The sequence below is a fragment of the Leucopleurus acutus genome (genome assembly GCF_964270905.1).
Source record: "Leucopleurus acutus genome assembly, chromosome: 3".
NCBI lineage: Eukaryota > Metazoa > Chordata > Mammalia > Artiodactyla > Delphinidae > Leucopleurus > Leucopleurus acutus.
In genome coordinates, this window is record NC_139145.1 from 11,188,678 (window position 1) to 11,208,308 (window position 19,631).

Genomic DNA, 19,631 nt, shown 5'->3' on the forward strand with positions numbered 1-19,631 from the left:
GGATTCTTTGCAGATAGGGAGGCAGCTGCTGTCCAGTGCTAGGCTGTGTCATTGGCACCTCCCCCAAGCCTACCCTGTTCTCTGACTCACCAAGTGCTAGGGCAGAGAGGATTACATATGTTCCCAGATACTGGCTCTTATTTCCTCTAGGTGTGGGCTGGGGTTGGTGGAGATCAAGTTCAGAACCAGGGAATCCTGAGAGGGAGCAAGGCTGAGCTAGGCCCTAATAATGGCTCACATTTCAGGGCTGTGCAAGCCCCCTGCTAAGTGCATAATCTATAACTTCTCAAAGGGCCCCTGTGAGGAAACAATGGGGGGCTCACAAGTGGGAGTCACTAGCCTGGGGCTGCCATCTGCCTCCTGATATTCCCAGGATATTCCCACCTGAGCCTCCTCTCAAATATCTCCCAACTTGGCTTCCCTGCAACTTCCAGGCCCTGGTCTCCATTCTGCCCTCTGGAGAAGAGGAGGAGCTGACTGCTGAACACCTACTGGGTGTCAGGTTTTTGCTGAGCCAGGCACTTCTCAAATACCATCTCATGACCTGACTTCCAGATAGGGGTGATGGTGCCCACTTTGCAGATGGGAAAACTGAGCTTCATGCAACCACTGTTTCTTGCTGGAAGGGCCTGGGGCTGGGCTTGAATCCCTGCTCTTCCTGACTAAGCTGGCCACAGGACCTTCAGCAAGTGACTCAAACTCCCTGCCTCAGTTTCTCCAAGTAGCTCCCAGGGTTGATGGGAGCATTAACGAAATGAATGGAAGCAAACCACAAACATGTTGGTCTACAGCAAGTGCTTGCTGAGTGTTGGTTGGATAAACTGTTCTTTTCGGGGCCTCTGTTTCCCTCTCTAAATAGCACTTGATGGAATGTAGACACAGACCAACTATGGGCGTGGTTTGCCACCCAAAGAGGGAGATACTTATACTGGAGGAGTCCCCACCTACAGCACCCACCTGCCAGGTCCTGTGAGGGAGGCAGTAAGCTCCTGGAAGGTCTCACAGTACCCCCAGGGACAGTGCCAACTGAGGCCAAGTGTCAGGCAGTGGCCCAGCACTGGGCTGCCTCTCCTGATGGTGCCAGTGGCGCTGGCTGGGCTCTGGCTTCTGTTCACTCATCAGCAAGCTGGTGCTGGCCAACCTCCCTGCCACCTCCCAACAATGGCAGGCAGTGCCTCTTGGCATCAGCAACTGACACCCCCCACCATGGGCACCTCGGCTGTACCTGGCGAGGGTGCCCAGGGGATTCCAGCTTTTCCCTGGGCAGGACACTGACTCTCTGCACCGCCAGTTCCCGCTACTTCTCAGGAATCCCAGGAATCATCTGACAAGACGGCCGTGAGCCAGGCCTGGGCACGGTGACAGGGCTTAATCAACCGAGGCTAGAGAGCCATTTGCCCAAGGTCATGTTAGCAACGCTGGCAACAGAGGAGGGGCATGGAGGCAGGCCGAGCCTGGTTCTCATCCCATATCGGCCCCTTGAATGCCGACGAGTCTGTTTCTCATCTGGAAAATGGGGTTCACAGGCCCTGCCTCTCAAATGTGTTCACAGTGAAAAAGCAACAGTGTTCCTTTCCCAGGATGCTGGGCCCTTCCCTGGCTGGAGGGACACATCCTTGACAGAGACGACAGTCGAGACTAACTGGTTCAAAGGCAGCCTCACTTAGCCTCCCAGAGGCTGAGGGGTCAGCCCCTCCTTGAAAAGCACACAACAGTAGAGGCAGGACTGAATGTGCTGACCCCTCCCTTGTAGCCGTTTCCCCCTTAGCCCATGCTTCCGTGTCAAAAACAAGGACAGGACGGCAAGCACTCGAGTGCTCTGTGCCAGGCACCCCCTGAACCAGGCCTTGCTGTGGCCCTGTGCAGTGACACACGTAGCTCATTTCCAGGTGAGGAGGCAGAGGCTCACCTGAGGTGGCAGAGGAGGGCCTGGAACACAGGCCTGGCAGACCTCAGTGAAATGTGGGGTCTTCAGCTGAAGGCGGGGCCTCACCCAGCCCAGGGATGTCCAAACAGGCCCTGACCCACGCCCGCTGAAGACACCCTCAGGCAAGGTGGGGAGGACTGATAAGCAGGAGCCACCCCTCCTGGAAGAAGCCTGCAGCTGTAGGAAGGCTGGCTGAAAGCCCAGGGGAGGGGACTGCAGCTGCAGGGGCAGAGGTCTTCCCTCCAACCACCCTGCGTACCTATTAATTTATTCAGGTGTACATTCAAAAACATTTATGGGCAACTGGAGCAGAGCGGGGACCCAGGAGCCTGCCCATATGGAGCTCATGGACGGGGGGTTGGGGCAGACAAAGGAGAAAAGCCCACAAGTGAGGTGACCTTAGATGGGGTCAGAGGTCAAGGACACAGTACAAGTGGTGATTGGCCGGGGGAGTGGGGGGGTGGTGGTGTGCCAGGGCAGGGGAACAATAGGGGATCTCTGAGAAGGCAATGTGTGATCTGGAACCTGGTGCCAGGAAGGAACTGGCCACGGGGAGGGCTGGGGAAGGATGCTCCATGCAGCGTACACGTGCAAAAGCCCTGAGGTGGGGAGGCTGGAGTGACTGGAACTGTGATTAAATGGGAGCATGGGGAAGATGCGGGTGGGAGGTGGGTAGGGCCTGGAGGACAATTTGGTTTTACGGAGAGGGCAATGGGGAGCCACAGGCAGGTTGAGAGAAGAGCTAAGGCAGGAATTACAGGGCTGGCACCTCAGACTTCCCCAGAAATGGACTAGTAGCACCCCCCACCCCCACCACGAGGCAGATGAAGAAACATGATGCTCACGGGGCCTGAGGACTGCTCCAAGGTCACAGGAATGACCTAAGGTCACATGGGCGGCCAACCTAGAAGTCAAATTGGGGCAGCCTGGAGCAGGTGTGGCTGAGTCCCCAGTGAGGAAGGTCAGGGCCGGGTGACGGGGTCAGAGGTTCTCATCAGCCCCACTGAGCTGGCAGCGCCCCCCTCCCCCCGATCCAGGGGTGGAGGAGGTCTGGACACCACAGGAAGGCGGGACCAGGGTGATGCTCTCCCCATAGCTATTTGCATGGGCCAATTTCCATAGAAACCAGAAGCCTTCTGGGCAAGGGCCTGAGTTGATGTCAAGGACTGAACTCAAGACATTCTTCAGCCTAGAGGAGGTGAATGACCAGTAGTGGGGTGGGGACTCCGAGAGGTGAGAGGAGCTCCTAATGTATGAGCTGGAGGTGTCAGGCATGGCGCCTGGAGCCCACCAGGGGGCCTGAGGCTGCCCTGACCCTGACTGGGCCACGCGGGATGCACGAGCTGCCAGGTGACCACAACATGACCCCGAGGGTGAATGCAGAGAAGGAGAGCTGGGGTCTGCCAGGCACCGCTGCCTGGTGACCCCTCCAAGACACTTGGGGAGGGTGGGCACTGGGGGCAGCGACAGTGATGCCCACTTTACAGATGGGGAAACTGAGGCTCAGAGAGGAAAGCCAGGCTGCCCAAGCCAACCAGTGAGCAAGGACCTCAACGTGGCCAGGCGGGAGAGTGCAGGACGGTTCTCCTAGGGTGACTCGGGTGCTAAAGCTAGACGATCGGGTGTCTCCCATGTGCCCGGCTCTGCTCCAACACCCTTCGGAGGGGGCTCTATCCCCTCCCCTCTCCCTACTTTACGGAGGAGCAAATCAAGGCTCAGAGAGGTTAGGTCACCAGCTCAAGGCCTCAGAGCTGGATGGGGGCTAGACACTGAGCGCTCCAGCCCCCGAAAGTCAATGCACAGTGAGGAACAGCAACCTTGGCACCCCTGGACCCCAAGTCTGACAATGACCCCAGCAGCCCACCCCTCTGAGGGTGACAGTGAATCATACATCCCAGGCTGCTCTCAAAACCCCTTCACTTTCCTCAGTGAACCCATGACCTCCCCAAACATGCACCCCTCTCCCCTGTTCTTTGAGGCCACTGGCTGTGGCTCCCATGCTGCATGGTGCTATGGAAGAGACCCTTCCATTGATCAACCAACAGTCTTTTATTACCAGGCATCACTGGCTGGCCTGGGACACCAGGAGACAAACGAGCCTTGGTCCCTGCCCTCTGTTCAGCACAGCAAGGCATCTGTGATCCATTTTACAGGTGAGAGAAGCAGTAGCAGGGATGAGAACGGACTTGTAGGAACAGAAGTGGGATCCCTGCCCTGCTATGAGATTGGCCAGTATGGTTTCCAAGTTTCAGACAGACCTCTGGCCCTAAGCAACGCTGAGGGGGCGCTTCTACTAGCAAAGGGCAGTGGGGTTGGGTGGCACAGGACAGATGAAGCCGATGCTGTCAGGCGGTGAGCGGAATAGCGTGCAGGGAGGCCGGGACCCAGGGGCTGCCTTCTGCTGTGTAGGCACCTCACTAATGCTCCCTTCCCACCCCCTGGCCAATGCTTGGTACCCATCAGAAAACACCTCCTGTTAATGGGGGAGGAATCTGGAGGCAGAGTAGCAGGCCATGCTTCCTGCCCCCACCCTCTCCCCAGCTGTTCCTGAGTCACACGACTCACCCAGTCACAGCTCACACTGAGCCTGGGGTCATGGTGCCAGGTTACCCTTCTGGCCAGTCCACAGCTCTTGGAGCTCGACGTGGCAGCCCAGGTCCCTCAGGGCGGCCTTGGCCACGTCCTCACAGTCGCGATGGGTGGCACGGGCCCGCGAGATGAGTGCCTCAGCCCCCAGGTCCAGAATGGGCTGTGAGAAGGTCTGGCTTCGGGCCACCAGGTTTCGGATCAGCATGCAGGCCTGTTTCTAGAAGGGAAAGCAGAAGGCGAGTGGCTGTGAGCCAGCAGGTGGGAGCCGGGGGTGGGGTCCACTCTGACCTCGGAGTCCTCATCATAAGACAACATGGCTGTAGCCAACATTCAGCAGGTGCCTACGCTATGATTCATCAGGCTAGACTCATGCCTCCACTTCATCCTCTTGGCAGCCCTGGAGGCAAGGCTAATCACCCCAGCTCCCAGGTGAGGAGACTAAAGCTCAGGGTAGCCAAGTGCTTGGCAGGTGGGGCTGGTCCCTGAGGTGTGAGACCCAAAGTCTCAGAGCAACATCCCCTGATGCTGGCAAGAGCCTGGCCGGGCGGCAGGGGAGGAGGGCAGGGAAACAGTGGGAAAAGTGGGGTTGTGTACAGGGTCCATCTGTCAATTATACTGTTATTCATTCAGTCGGCACTTGTGCTCTGTGTCTCTGCCGGGGGTGGGTGCTGAGAAGCACCCCAACATGGCATCCACCACCAGTGGGAGAGCAGGTGAGAAGCAGGTGAGGTGTGAGGGCCCGCCCAGCCGGGGTGGTCAGGAGCAGACAAGGTGATGGGCCAGCCAAGGGCACAGCATCCTGGAGGAGGGAGCAAAGGTCCCCAGTGGGACCAAGCCTGGTGTGTCTCAGGACCAACAAGGAGGCCCCTGTGCTGGGAGGGTATGAAAGGTAGGAGGCAGGGAGCGCCCTGGGGGCTGCTGCAGGGAGGAGTGTGGGTTTCTGGCGGGGCTGTGCATTGCCTTGTCTACGCTTCACCTCTGCTGACTCCCCAGCAAGGCGTGGACAGTGGCCCCACATGCAAAAACACAAAGCAGCAGCCTAAGGTGGGGCAGGGAACCTTTCCCAAACCCCAGCAGATCCCCAGCTGCTGGTCCCCCCAACTCCTCCTCCTCCTCAGATCCCTCTAAAGAGGCTGTTAGGAAAGGAAAAGAGCAAATGCAAGAAGAGCAAAGAAGACAGCAGCGGGCAGAATTCAGCACATTTCTGGAGGGTGGTTAAGTAGATGCAGGACATCAGGGGCTGAGAAGGAAGGAGACCCTGGAGTCTTGGGTCATGATGGGGGTGGGACAGGGACAAAGAGGACCTGCACCCTCCCCCTCCCGCCCCCAGCAATGTGCACGCTGGCCCCTTGCCCCACCTGCCCACCAGGCTCCCGTCCCCTCCTCCTGTCCCCCACGCCTACCTGCACACCAACCTCCTGCGGGTGTGCCTTCATGGCCTGCAGTGCAGCCAGGGCCCCGCCGCCCTCCACGATGACCCGGCTGTTCTCTGGCTTGCGCAGTGCCAGGACACACAGGGCCGCGCAGCTCTGCTCACACACCTGTGGGGTGGGTCACGGGGATGGCTGAGAGGAGGCAGACAGACCCCCACTGTCACCAGCTCCCCAGGTGAGTGCCCTGCAACCTCACCTGGACAGACCGCTGTCAGTCCACGTGTGTTACGGGACCAGAAGTAACAGAAACGACAGCAGGTGCGTCAACCAAGCTCTTAGGGGTGACGGTCTCACCCCAGGCCCCTTGCTCGCCCCACCCTGGCCCTCATTCACGCTGCCCCCAGCCTCTTGCTTGCTGACCTCACCCTAGGCCTGGCCCTGCTTCGGGAGATGGGAAAGACCATTATGTAGATACAGATACTGATCTGGGACTCCAGCCATGCAACCCCACCTTGTGTGTCCCCCCTGCCCTGGGGTGGGTACCTGGGGACTGGCCAGGTGCCGGGTCATGGCAGACACAATGGTCTCTGTCCCGCCAGCACGGACAATGGCATCCTTCACATCATCGTTGCCTGCGATAGCCCTCAGGGCGCTCAGCACTTGCTTCACAAGGTCCTGAAGGGAGGGCAATGCATGGGTCACACCTGGCCACACCCCTCTCCTGAGAGGCACCCAGGCATTAACTGCTTGGTTGCTGGATTGTGGGAGGGGGTCTCGAGGGAGTGTCTGGGGCTGTTTCAATGTCTGCTGTCTGAACACAGGTGGGGCCACCCCGGGGTGTGCAGCTGGCATGGAAGAGCAGGGTTATTCATCGCTTGCTGTATAGAGAAGGCAGGGGAGGCTCGGGGAAGCGGACCCTGTGGTTCAGGCCACCTGCATCCAGGTGAGGCGTCTGGATGATTTCAACCCCCCACAAAACACACACAGAGGGGCGTGTGGCTGGCTCAGGCCAGCGAGCAGAGCACGGGTGGCCTCACTGCAGCATCACACACCAGAGCTGGGGTCTGGACCAGCCCCCCCACCACTAAAGGACAGTGAGAGAGAGTGGGTGGGTTTGTTTTCCCCCTAAATTTGAGGTCCTTCTCATGGGTCATGAGAAGTGAAAACTGATCTTTGGATCTGGGCTCAGCAGACAGGGCCAGAGTGTTCTGACTCAAGCCTGGCTGGCTGATCGGGGCCTAGAGGGGCAGAGTTCACTGGGAGGCCCGGAGCATTCCCCAGGTGTCGGGAGAAATGACAGAGTGAAACTCAGGCAAGAGGACTTCACACCCTAAGACAGCTCTGGACGCCCACCTGGTGGTCACTGCAGTTGGCCAACAGGGCCACCAGGACGTTGAGGCCCCCGAGGTCGACGACCTCCTGGCAGAACTCATTGCGGACAGCCAGGCGGGACAGGGTGCTGCAGAGATCACTCAGGATGCTGGGGTTGTCGGGGAATGCTGCAGATGGAGGAGGAGGAAACGCTGGGGTAAGGAGAGAGAAAACCAGCCCACGCTCCGAGCCAGTAGTCCTGGGAGGAATCCCGAATCCCGCTCCACCAGCGAAGCCTGGCCCCTCTGCCTGGCCAGGCGGCCGCCAGTACCAGGAGGGCCCCAGGGACCACAAGGTGCGGGGGTGGGGGCGGGGTGCTGCCTGGGCCTGCAGTGCCCCCTGCTGGCTTCCAGGGAAGACACAGGACTGTGCCCCAGATAAATTCCAGACCAACTGATGATCTCGGCTAAAAAAAGAAAACCATAATAGTGCTATAATAAGACATCCGAGACTATTTTTATGATCTTGGGTAGGGAACGACCTTTCTAACTGCAACAGGACACCTAGAAGCTGCAGAGGGACATATGGATAGAGTTGACCTGAGCAAAATTAAACACAGATGCTGAAGACAAAGCTCAGAGGCACCAGGGAGGAGAGGCATGACTGAGAATGATGGGGGGAGGAGAGTTAGGGAGTTAGCAGGGGGGCACAGAGAGCCATAATGACACAGAGCTCAGTGATGGTCATTTATAGGGCCCCCTGGCCAGGACACAGTCCCCAGTGACTCCATGAATACTAATCCAGGTGTGCCGTGGAGGCGTTCTCTAGATGTGGTACATCCATGGCCAACTGACTTCAAGGAAATGACCCTTGACGGTCTGCGTGGGCCTCATCTAATCAGCCAAAGACCTTAAGAGGGAAACTGAGGTCTCCCTGAAGAGGAAGAAGCTCACTGGCAGAGTACAGTGTTGGTTCCTGCCCAAGCCTCCGGCCCGCCTCACAAATTTCAGATTCAAAAGCCCCACGACCACATGAACCAATTCCCTGCAACAAATCTCTCTCTCTCTCTCTCTCTCTCTCTCTCTATATATATATATATATATACGTATATATGTATACAAAAATACACACACACACACCCTACTGGTTCTGTCTCTGTGGTAGCACTCTCACTGATAGGAGCTCCTGCAAATAAACAAGGAAGATGCCAAGTACCCCTTGGAAAAGCAGCCCAACTTTGCAGCTGGTTTTCACCCTCTCTGGAGGTGTGAAGGGGAGAATGAGGCAGGCCCTAGTCCCCCACAGACAGGGCCAGAGTCACACACACAGGCCTAGTGAGAGAGCCAGAGCCACAGGACAGGCTGGAAAGGGGAACTCATTCTTCTAGCACCTTCTGTGCACCAGACCCCAGTCAGGCCTTTTCCAGTGGGTGCAGTGGACAGAGGTCAGGGGCTTTGGTGCCCAAACGTCAGTGTTGTGACCTCCCTTGGCTGCCTCATCAGGGTCACCCCAGAGTCAGGCACATGGACATGCACAAGAATGCGCGGCCAAGTATGAACCAAAGTGCAAACCTCCGCCTGGGAGCGGCCACAGTGAGTGCCAGCAACACTCCCCCATCTTCGGGAAACAGCACCCTTATTTTTCCCTTTGAGGAGCCCTATTTTCCACTCTCAGTCTGTGTTGCTGGACAGAGCCAAGCCCCCTCCCCAAATGGTTTAGAGATGAGCATGGGATGTGGTGTGGGCCAATGAGTGCTGGCTTGGAACTCTCCTGGAGCAACTAGGAGTAAGGACACTGTTATGCTAGGGCTGCCATGCAGGTGGGACCAAGCTGACAAATACAAGTGGTGCCCAGAGCCAGCCAGACCTGAAGCAGTCCTAAACCCTCACTCACTCTTGCCACACCTGCTCCTACCTTTGGCGGCCTCAATGAGCACCTTCAAGCCTCCATTCTCCTGCACGATCATCTTGGCATGGTCATGGGCACGGCCGAAGGGCACACGAATGTCATCATCAAAGGTCATGATGCGTAGGGCCCAGCAGGCCTCCCTGACCACGTCGGCGCAGCGGCTGTGCCGGGCAATGGCGCCAGTCAGCAGGGGTAGCACACCGGCCTTTACCAGGCTCTGCCGGTTCTGCTCGTGCTTCAGGCAGGCGTGGCGCACACAGCGGATCCCCGAGCAGGTCACGTTGGCCGAGTCAGCATTCCGGGCCAGTGTGGCCACCAGGAGCTGCAGGCCCTGCGTGTCCAAGAGGTCGGGCTGGCCATCAGTCAGGGCTGACAGGGCATTGAGGGCCTGGAGCAGGAGACCCTGGTCACCTGCAGCGGCCAACTTCCAGGTGGCAAGGAGGATGGGGTAGGCCCCCTTCTCGGCTGCCAAGAAGCGGCAGGCCTTTTGCTGCTTGCACTGCTCGCAAAAGCGGGCGAGGTGTGCTGACACCTCCTGGGGGTGAGAGCGGGCCATGGACTCCTGCAGGTCATCCAGGGCCTAAGGGACATGGGAGAAACCTCAGTGTCAGCTCAGTCCAAAGATGGTCACAGCGACAGTGCTGCACCCCTGTGGGATTCCCTTGTGTGGGATCTGGGCCTTGGTGGAAGTTCTGTGGGGCTAGTTCCAGCTGTGGCAGCTTCCATACCTGTGCTTTTATTTATTTATTTTTTTAATATTTATTTATTTGGCTGTGCTGGGTCTTAGTTGCGGCATGCAGGATCTTATAGTTGCAGCATGTGGGATCTTTAGTTCCGGCATGCGAACTCTTAGTTGTGGCATGTGAGATCTAGTTCCCTGACCAGGGATTGAACCCAGGCCCCCCCGCATTGGGAGCATGGAGTCTTAGCCCCTGGACCACCAGGGAAGTTCCCACTGAGCTTGAGAGGCCATGGAGGGAGGGAGGGAGAGGGAGAGAGAAAGAGAGAGGCCCTGCCATCTCAGTGTCCCTGACAAGGAGCCACACACACGAGTACAGACATTAAACATTCTAGCTCTAGCTGCCATTGCATGAGAGGCCCCCAAGTGAGACCAGCAGAAGAAACATCCAGCTGAGATCAGTCAACCCAGCAAAATCATCAAAAACAATAAAATGGCTATTGTTTTGGGTTGTTTGACGTTTTTCGGCCATGCCACGTGGCTTCCAGAATCCTAGTTCCCCAACCAGAGATCGAACCTGGGCCCACAGAAGTGAAAGCACGGAGTCCTAACCACTGGACTGCCAGGGAATTCCCCTTGGGTTGTTCGTTATACAGTCATAACTAACTGACATACCCACCAATGGTTAGCTCTCTAAGGAAGGTGAAAGCCACCCTTACCAGTCCTGCCCATATCATATACCTCCTGTTCATCTCTCTCATTCACTCCACAAATATTTACTGAGTACCTGCCAAATGAAACCATGCTGTACACACGGTTGGTTTACCCATGTTCAACTCTAAGCCCTTGGGGAAAAAGCTTATAATGAGAGAAGACAATTTGAATAGGGCACACAAGTCTAGTGGCCACTCAATGCCATGACCTGAGGACCTGTCTCAGCTTGAGCCCAAGATGAACCCATGCCCCTGGAGCTTATGACATCATTTGCATCCAGCCCTGGTGAGGGTGGGTCTACAGATACCATCAGCCCGAAGTGCTTTGATTTGGCCTCGACTGCCATGAAAGTCAAGAATGCCTGTCAGCCAACCCTCGCTGAGCTCTGATTTGTGGACTTAACTAAACATATGTTATGATGAAACAGAATATTAAGAAATAGATTAGGGCTTTCTTAGTGGCGCAGTGGTTGAGAGTCCGCCTGCCGATGCAGGGGACACGGGTTCACACCCCAGTCCGGGAAGATCCCACATGCTGCGGAGTGGCTGGGCCCGTGAGCCACGGCCGCTGAGCCTGCGTGTCCGGAGCCTGTACTCCGCAACGGGAGAGGCCACAACAGTGAGAGGCCCGCATACCGCAAAAAAAAAAAAAAAATAGGTTAATTGGCCCAACATTGTAAATCAACTCTACTTCAATAAAAACGAAAATTTTTTAAAAGGTGAAAGAAATAGGTTAAAACCTATTTGTGTGTGTGACTTGAATAGACATTTCTTCAGAGAAGATACACAAATGGCCACTAAGCACATGAAAAGATGTTCAACATCACATCATTAGGGAAATGCAAATCAAAACCACAATGAGACACCATCACGCCCATTAAGGTGGCTACTATGAAAAGAAAAACAAACAGAAAATAACAAGTGTTGGTGAGGATGTGGAGAAACTGGAACCCTGTGCACTATTGGTGGGAATATAAAATGGTGCAGCTGCTGTGGAAAGCAGTATGGTGGTTCCTCAAAAAATTAAACCAAGAGATCCAGCAATTCCACTTCTGGGTATATACCTAAAAGAATTGAAAGGCAGAAAGGCAAAAGGCAGAAACAACTCCAGTGTCCATCAATGGACGAATGGATAAACAAAATGTGGTGTAGCCATACAATGGAATATTATTCAACCATACAAAGGAACACTATTCAACCACAAATACTACAACACGGATGAACGTTGAGGACATCATGCTAAGTGAAATAAGCCAGTTCCAAAAGGACAGATACTGTATGATTTCCCTTAGGTTCACATCCACGGCTGTCTCCCCCTCCTGCTTTTTTTTTGGGGTGGGGGGGAGGTGGTCCATGCTGTGTGGCTTGTGGGATCATTTCTTCTCTTTGGATCTCAATTTTCCCATCCTTTAAATGGGGATGATAACCCTACCCTCACAGATGTCTTTGGGTGAATAACTGAAATGGCATGAGGAAAGCACCTGGCACAGAACTGAGTCCACAGCCGGTTCTCAATAAACACTAGAACCTTCTGCTGTTTTACCAACAGTTTACCAGTTTGATGGATGACCTTAAATAAAGGACTTAACCTCTGTGAGCTGTACTCTCCTTGTTTGGGTCACTGGAGAGCAAGGGCAGGCTCTGGGCCTCCGTTTCCCCATCAGGAAACCAGAGATGACACCACCTACCTTGCAGGCCAGTTTGAGTGCTAAGGGGATGGGCTGTAATGTGCCAGTACAGAGTCGGTGCTCAGTAAGTGACAGCCTTACTATGATTGCACTCTCTTTTCCTGGGATTCCTGTCCAATTTTCTGAGCAAATTCAGTGGTTGGGAGGCAGAGAGAGGCTCCTCTAGGGGGCCATCCACCCCAAGGCTCCCAATACCAAGACAAACATGAATGCTGTCTGCCCCTTACGTCTGGAGTGCTACCCACTCCCCGTCCACTCTAACAGCTCCAATCCCAGAATGTGGCACGTGGGTGGGTGGACAGATCACAGTGGTCCCTGAGAGGCCCTCTGACGTGGACTCAAGGAGCACTGGCTGCACACTTAGGCTTGCCTGTGCTTGCTGAGTAGGCTCTGACCTTCTGAATCTGTGTCTGCCATCTGGGAACCAGGGAAAGGGTGCCCCCGACAGAGTTATGAGGTGATGCAGGACCATGCGTGTAAGGCCCATGTGGGCTGCCCTCTCCTACCTGCAGGATGTCATGTGTGGGCTCCTGGGGTCCATCCGCAGAGACTTTCGGCGTCATCTTTACAATGTTGCCCAGATCAACCCCTGAGGGGGATGGGGAAGTCAGGAAACAAGTGACAGCCATCATCCCCATGGGCCTGCTGGAGTCACACCTCATGTCCCTTCAGCTGGGATCACCCTACTCTGGAGGCCTTCAGGGATCTGCCCAGCTCCCCATCCCACTCCCTCCCTGCCTGGGCAGGGCCCAGCAGCCACGCCCACACGGGGGTGTGGGGTGTGGGGGTCTTTGTACCTTGGCCCCAGCCAATGGGAGCAGAGGAGTAGTGAAGCTACACACCAGCACCACAGTGAGGGACACACTCTGTCTGGTGGGCTGAGAAGGGAGGGTAACCCATGGCCTTCTCCCTTGGGGCTCCCATTGTTCTTCACCCTGGCTGCATCCCCAGCCTCATTTGCCCCCCCAAAGGAAGCCCCCACTGTGCAGAACCTGTCTAGGTGCCCCACCAGCCCCTGTCCAGTGTCTATACACTACTCTGTGCCCAGGACACCAGCTTCTGACCTCGAACGCTGGATCCCCAGTCTCCCTTGCCCTCTGGCGTCTGACTGGGTTTGGCCAATGGGAAGCCGGACTCAAGATCAGGGGCAGGAGGAGTGGGAGGGCAGGGTGTTCATCCCCAGCTTCCTGCCTCTGCCTCTATCAGACGACCCTCATCCCTTGCCTTGGCCTGTCAAGGGAAGGGGGAGGTCCCTGCTGTGGCTAGCAGGGTCTAACCCTGCCCACATTATTGCAAAGAGCTCCCTCTTAACCACTCTCTTCCACGGCCTGGCTGGAGCATGTCACCTGTTTCCAGAAGCTGGTGACCAACACCCCTTCTGCCTCCATGAACTCAAGCTGGGGTGCAGGTGGGGCAGGGAGACAGGTGGCCCTGTTTCTCGGGAGGTGGTCAAGAAAAGTCTCTTCAAGGAAGTGACAGTTAAAATGAGACCCACCTTGAAGGACCCAGCCCTGCAGATGTCAGGGTAAGGTCCAGGCAAGTAGAGGGTGGGCTCCAGCGAGGTGGGAGTGGGTGGCCAGCATGCCTGGGGCAGAGTGTAGACAGAAGATAGTGCCCAGGGCTGTCATTGCCAGGAGGGATGTGGTCATGGCAGGATACCACTCTTTTCACATTAAGAGCCAGGGACTGGAGGCGACTCTTGGGCAAAGAGCCAGACCAGCGCTGAGACCGAGCCACACCGCCCTACCTTGTGATTCAAACTGCTCCACGGCCTCTTTCACTGCCTCCTCTGGCCCCAGCTCAAACTCCTCGATGTTCTCGCGAACGGCTGCATCAAAGGTCTCCTGGGTGATGTGCTTGGAGGCCATCTTCATCTCCTCTGTGTGGGGTCAAGGGCACCCAGTAGTTGCTCCCAAGCTGAGAAGGTGAGACGTAAGCATCATCAAGGGTCAGAGGGCAAATGAGAACCTGGCTACCACTTAGGGAGCATCTACCAAGGGGCCAGAGCCTATAACCACCCTGGAAAATTTCTTACAACCTGAGTCACAGGAAAGGGTGATCTCCCAACATCCACAGAATATCTAAAAGTACAGACAAGGGCAGGTAGTTCAGTATATTTTATCTAAAAAATGGGGAATGTTAACATAATGTATGTCCTTATAGTAAAAAGTAGTAACAGTAAAATAAATATAAAATATCTTAATAATATTATATTGTATGTTGTATGATTATAATATACTATAATATTACAATATAAACAATATTATTCACATATTACTCTATTATATAGTTATGTACTTCAAATGTACCTATCTAATGAAATATGTTATGATAGCATACCATTGCACTAATAAAATATAAAATAAAAAATGATATTAAATACTTATTTAATTAAATAATAACAATAAGGGCAGTCCGCCTGCCGATGCAGGGGACACAGGTTCGTGCCCCGGTCCGGGAGGATCCCACACGCCGCAGAGCGGCTGGGCCTGTGAGCCATGGCCGCTGAGCCTGCGCGTCCGGAGCCTGTGCTCCGCAACGGGAGAGACCACAGCGGTGAGAGGCCCACGCACCGCAAAAAAAAAAAAAAAAAAAAAAAAAAAAAAACAATAAGTAATGTTTATTACTGTTACTATAAATATTTATTATTACTAAATAATAATAAATAAAAAGAAAAGTAAATCAAAAGCTAATAGAAATAGTTACCTGTAAGGGGAGGTAGAGAAAAGGATGGTGAGAGCAGGAATAGAAGCTCCATTATTCTCTCTTAACATACCTTGTTTTACAGGTTTGAATTTGGAACTCAACTAAATGCTTTATGTGATTAGGAAAAGAAATACGCCAAAATAACCAAAATAAAAATAAAAGCAATCCCTAAAAATCAAGAGCAAAATGAAAGTCATGAACCTAACAGTATTTCTACGTGGATCAGATCATTTCATGCAATTTTTTTTTTTTTTTTTTTTTTTGCGGTACGCAGGCCTCTCACTCTGGCCTCTCCCGCTGCGGGAGCACAGGCTCCGGACGTGCAGACTCAGCGGCCATGGCTCACGGGCCCAGCCGCTCCGCGGCAGGTGGTATCTTCCCGGACCAGGGCATGAACCCATGTCCCCTGCATCGGCAGGCGGACCCTCAACCACTGCGCCACCAGGGAAGCCCATTTCATGCAATTTAAAAACACAGTGATATGACTGTATATTCTTACTGGGATCTACCCTAAGGATAAAACTGCAAAAGAAAATCTTCAACAGTTTTCAGTAATCATATTATTGGAAACCACATTAGAAATATTATTCAGAAACAGTTATAGATGTAGCAAATAAGTAATAATGTTTACATCATTAGGAATGAGCATAAAAGAAAAAAGATTCTAACATAAAATCAAAGAAGTAAAAACTCAGAACTCCTAAATTTGAACTAGAAATATGATATGAACTCATGATGCATTTTCTCTTGAGCAAATAACCAATTTTCTATTAATATGAACTGAAAATGCCTGGAGGAAATGACACCACAGCAGCAATGAGCAGCACCCTGAATACCAACTGTGGTCTCTAAACACCATTTCCCACCAAAGAAGCCAGGGCTCTTGGAGTAAGAGTTGATTCCAGGTCTGGGCAGGAAATGGGCCAGAGAAGCCAGGAGCACCAAGTGAGACCAGAAAGCAAAGAAGCTTCTGAAGACCACTGTGGTCATACTGCGTGGTATGGCCAAAAATTTAAAAAATGAGAAATACATCACTTTTCAAACTTACAGTAAAGTTGCAAGAATAGTACAAGGAGCACTGTATAAGTGGAAGGATCTCCTAGCTTCACCAATTGTTAACATTTTGCCATGTTAACCTATGTGAGTGAGTGTGTGCCTACGAGTGTGTGACACGTACATCATTTGAGAATGCGTTCCAGTCATGGGACCCCTTCCTCCTACAGATGTCAACATGAAAAGGACACTCTCTTATACATTCACACAAAACTGAAATTTAACACAAGAAATTTAACACTGATACAATGCTATTTTCTAACATAGAGCACACGATGGACTTTCTTGATTGTTGTAATATCGTCTTTTAAAACAGTTTTGTTTTTTTCTGGTCCCGAGTCCATTCCAGAATCATGCACCGTAGAAAGCACAGAAAGTGCATTAGGGGGACAAAGGCACATGGGGGCACTAGGACCGTGGCATGGGAATGTGCAAATTTGGGCTGTGAGGGAAACAAGCCACCCATGCCCTCACTTCTCTTTGTGGAGGCAGCACAGGATGTGACTATTCTATCTGTGTTTGTGCATATGCTTGGGCTGGGGGTCATGGGGAGGACAGGCTCCAGGGCCAGCCAGGGGGGCTCAAATCCCCAGCCTTACACTTAACCTCACTGTTGGTCAATTCTCACACGTGACACAGGGACAAACACAGAATCTACCTAGAGGGCTGCAGTGAAAATTCAACCCATCAATCTCTACAAAGCACTTAGAACAGGATTTGGCACAGAGCTCAATAAACATCACCTAGTTGTTCTTTTCCTTTGTTGCTTAAGAGGTAATTCAGCCAGTTTACTGGGGGGTGGCAGACATAGGCATCAAACACCTCACCTCACTCCCTTGCAGATATCCCCCTCTTTACTCTCCAGAACAGGGAGCCTGTTTAGGGATTGCTAAGGGTTTCCAAATCAAAGGTGGAGGAAAAGAATAGGATTTTCTGTTTCAAGATAAAGAATTTCTCACTGGGGAGCCCAGGCTGGTGGTGGTGGGGTGCTCCTGGCCAGCTCTGAGGGGCTGGATGCTGCTGGAGGGACTCTGCTTCTGGCTCTGCCACCAGACGTTGCTTCTGCTACTCTGGCCACGCTTCAGACCCAAGTGGGCCATTGATGAGTGGCCACTCGGTCATAGAAGCACAGTCCTAAAGGGGAATGTCATTGTGCCTACTTTAAGGATGAGGAATCTGAAGGCCAGGATCCTATCCTGTCTCATTAACACTTTACCTCCACCTACGTCCTCTGCGGAGCTTCCACCAGCCCTTCCAGGCCGCCTCCTCACGGGAGCCTTCCCTAGCTACTCAGACAGAGTCTGTGTACTCTCATACCCCCCCCACCCTCCCCACCCCAAGAATCTCCCTCTGCTCAGCCCTGAGATCCCTGAGCTGGGGAGGTCAGTGTCTGGCTCTGGAACCACCACTTAGGACAGTCCTTCAGGGTCCCCTGGATCCAGCACAGACCTGTGGAGGGCAGGGACAGGGATGAAAGTACAGCTCATGAGAAAGATGGTGTTTGGGAATGGTCATCTGGGAGCCACCTGGCGAACAGGCCAGGCCAGGAGAGGAAGCAGCATTACCGACCCCCACGCTGCGTCCAAGGCATGCTGAGGGGAAGGGAATTATCAAGGCTCTCAGCTGACAGCCTGCTTCCCTCTCTAAGCCATGGTTCTGCTTATCAAGAAAACGGTGCCCTGACAAACTGGGGACCCTGAATGATTCATCTTCCTCCACCTGCCACACCCACCCTGGTTCAGGTGGCCTCACCTGCTTCCTCCCTGCCATACCCTGTGCCTCTGTGCTCTACAAGGCAGCCAGAGGGAGACTTGAAAGCACAGAGACCGCCTCATTCACCTATTCAAAATCCTGCAGTGGCTTCCCAACCCTCTCAGAACAAAACCCAGTTCCCTTACCAACACTTTCCCTACCTACACCTTCTCACCTGGGCTTCCCCGCTTCTTTCTCATTCTTCCCAGCTACCCAAGGGACATCCTTCATAACCACTTTGTTTAAAGCAGCCCCGCTCTCCTACCGCATCGCTCTCTTTTAGTATTTTAATACTATCTCAACATGGAACAAAATGATTCATCTATTTATTTGCTTTTACTGTCTAGTCTCCTCCCCAATGATATTTAACCTGCATGAGAGCTGGGGCCCGTTTTGTTAAACACCTTCCCCGTCAATGCCTAGGATGGGGCCGGACATGCAGCAGGCAGTCAGTACATACATAAGTGTCGAAAGAATGAATAAATGAAAAAAAGCGAAGAGCAGGGAAGTGGGTGATTTTGTCCCTGGGCGGCTTCCGTAACGATCTTTCATCACCCAAAACCAAGTCCCAGAAAGGCGCGCCACAATCACTAGTCCGACCCCGCGGCGTCCACTCCCTGCCTCGCGCACGAGGGGGCTCGGCGGCCACCGCTCCTCACCCGGTCTCCGCGGCCACGTGGGGAAACGGTTAGGTTCGCGGCTGTCACTGGCTGCGGCGCCTCTGGTCCCTTTCGGCCGCCGTACGTGCGCAGGCGCTTTGGCGTCGCCTCGCCTCGGCCTCCCTCAGCCCTGTGAACTGCTCCCGGGGTGACCAAGGGTGACCGTGAGTGCAGGTAAAGCCGAGGGAGCCAACAGGTGTGCGGCGGCGGCGTCTTTGTCTCCTTTTTCGGGCGGTTCCCGTTGCCGCCACTCCAGGCAGCGAAATTTTTTACCTCAGGAGTGTCCGCCCCGAAGACGGGGCAGTGCGCCTGCGCATAAGGGTTTGGCGGCGGCTGCCTGCGCCTGTGCATCAAAGCTCGGCGGCGGCCTGCGCCTGCGCGGCGCGGCGCTGCGGAGACCGTTGGCTCATTTGCATGTCCCCGCCTCGCGCGGTGGCGGCGGCGGGTGAGGAACCTGAGGCGGCGGTGGGGGCGGCTCCGCACGCGGTGGGCTCTGGGTGAGGTCCGGGCCAGGGCGTTGTCGACGGATGGGCCCCGGGGTGGGGGCTTTGGGCTGGACCCCGGGAATCCCGGGTCTCCACGATGGCGCAGCGGGCTCAGCCCTTGGCTGCGCGGCGGCCGCGTCGCGTCCGGGTCGGCCTGGGGGGCTGTCTGCGGCCTGCCGGGCCCGACGCCCCCTTTTCTTAGTCCTCGGAGGCCGGTAGGAGGCGGGCCGCGCCCGAAGGGGTTCATTCGTTCGGTCGTTCATTCATTCAACCTGAGCCGGGAGCGACCCCTCTGGTGGGGCGATAACGGCGGCGGGGCGCTGAATCCGGCTCTTTGCCATTTTTAACTGGTTCCGTCCCCACAGCGACCCCCATCATGAGCTGCCCATTCCATAGATGGGGAAGCGGAGGCACGGAAAGGTTAGGTCACTTGAATTGATCTCGGGCCACCTGGCCAGGAGACCGTGCCCTTCGGTAGTAGAGAACAAGGGAGCCCCGGGAAAAGGGCTGAAGGATAGTAAAAGGGGGTGATGGTTATAAGAAATGACTATAAGGCAGGGGAAGACTTGGGTTTTGAGGCTGGAGGTTTCAAGATGGAAGGGAAACCTTGGTGGGTAAGGACACTGCCACTGGATTGCTCAGTGTTGCTTCTCAGTCTTTTTCTACTCAGTCTTCAGGGCTTTGTCCCCACTTCCAGTGCCCTGTTTTTGCCAGGTTTCAGTCTGGGCTGGCTGACCTTGGATGGGTCACTTAGCCTGAATCTCCCTTTTGCATTTTTGTGTAATTTC

At 54.4% G+C, this 19,631-nt stretch overlaps 1 protein-coding gene across 1 annotated transcript; it reads right to left on the reverse strand.

Moving 5' to 3' along the window:
- Positions 1–4,520: 4,520 nt before the first annotated feature.
- ARMC6 (armadillo repeat containing 6) lies at positions 4,521–18,585 on the reverse strand (the record flags this gene model as incomplete). Its single annotated transcript, XM_082835704.1, has 8 exons — positions 18,359–18,585; positions 13,936–14,105; positions 12,695–12,777; positions 9,115–9,688; positions 7,243–7,388; positions 6,433–6,564; positions 5,920–6,057; positions 4,521–4,733 (listed from the first exon to the last, which is right to left on the reverse strand). The coding sequence occupies exons 2-8, from the start codon at positions 14,060–14,062 to the stop codon at positions 4,521–4,523; spliced, it is 1,413 nt and encodes a 470-aa protein (XP_082691830.1). The 5' UTR covers positions 14,063–14,105; positions 18,359–18,585.
- Between the last annotated feature and the right edge of the window lie 1,046 nt (positions 18,586–19,631).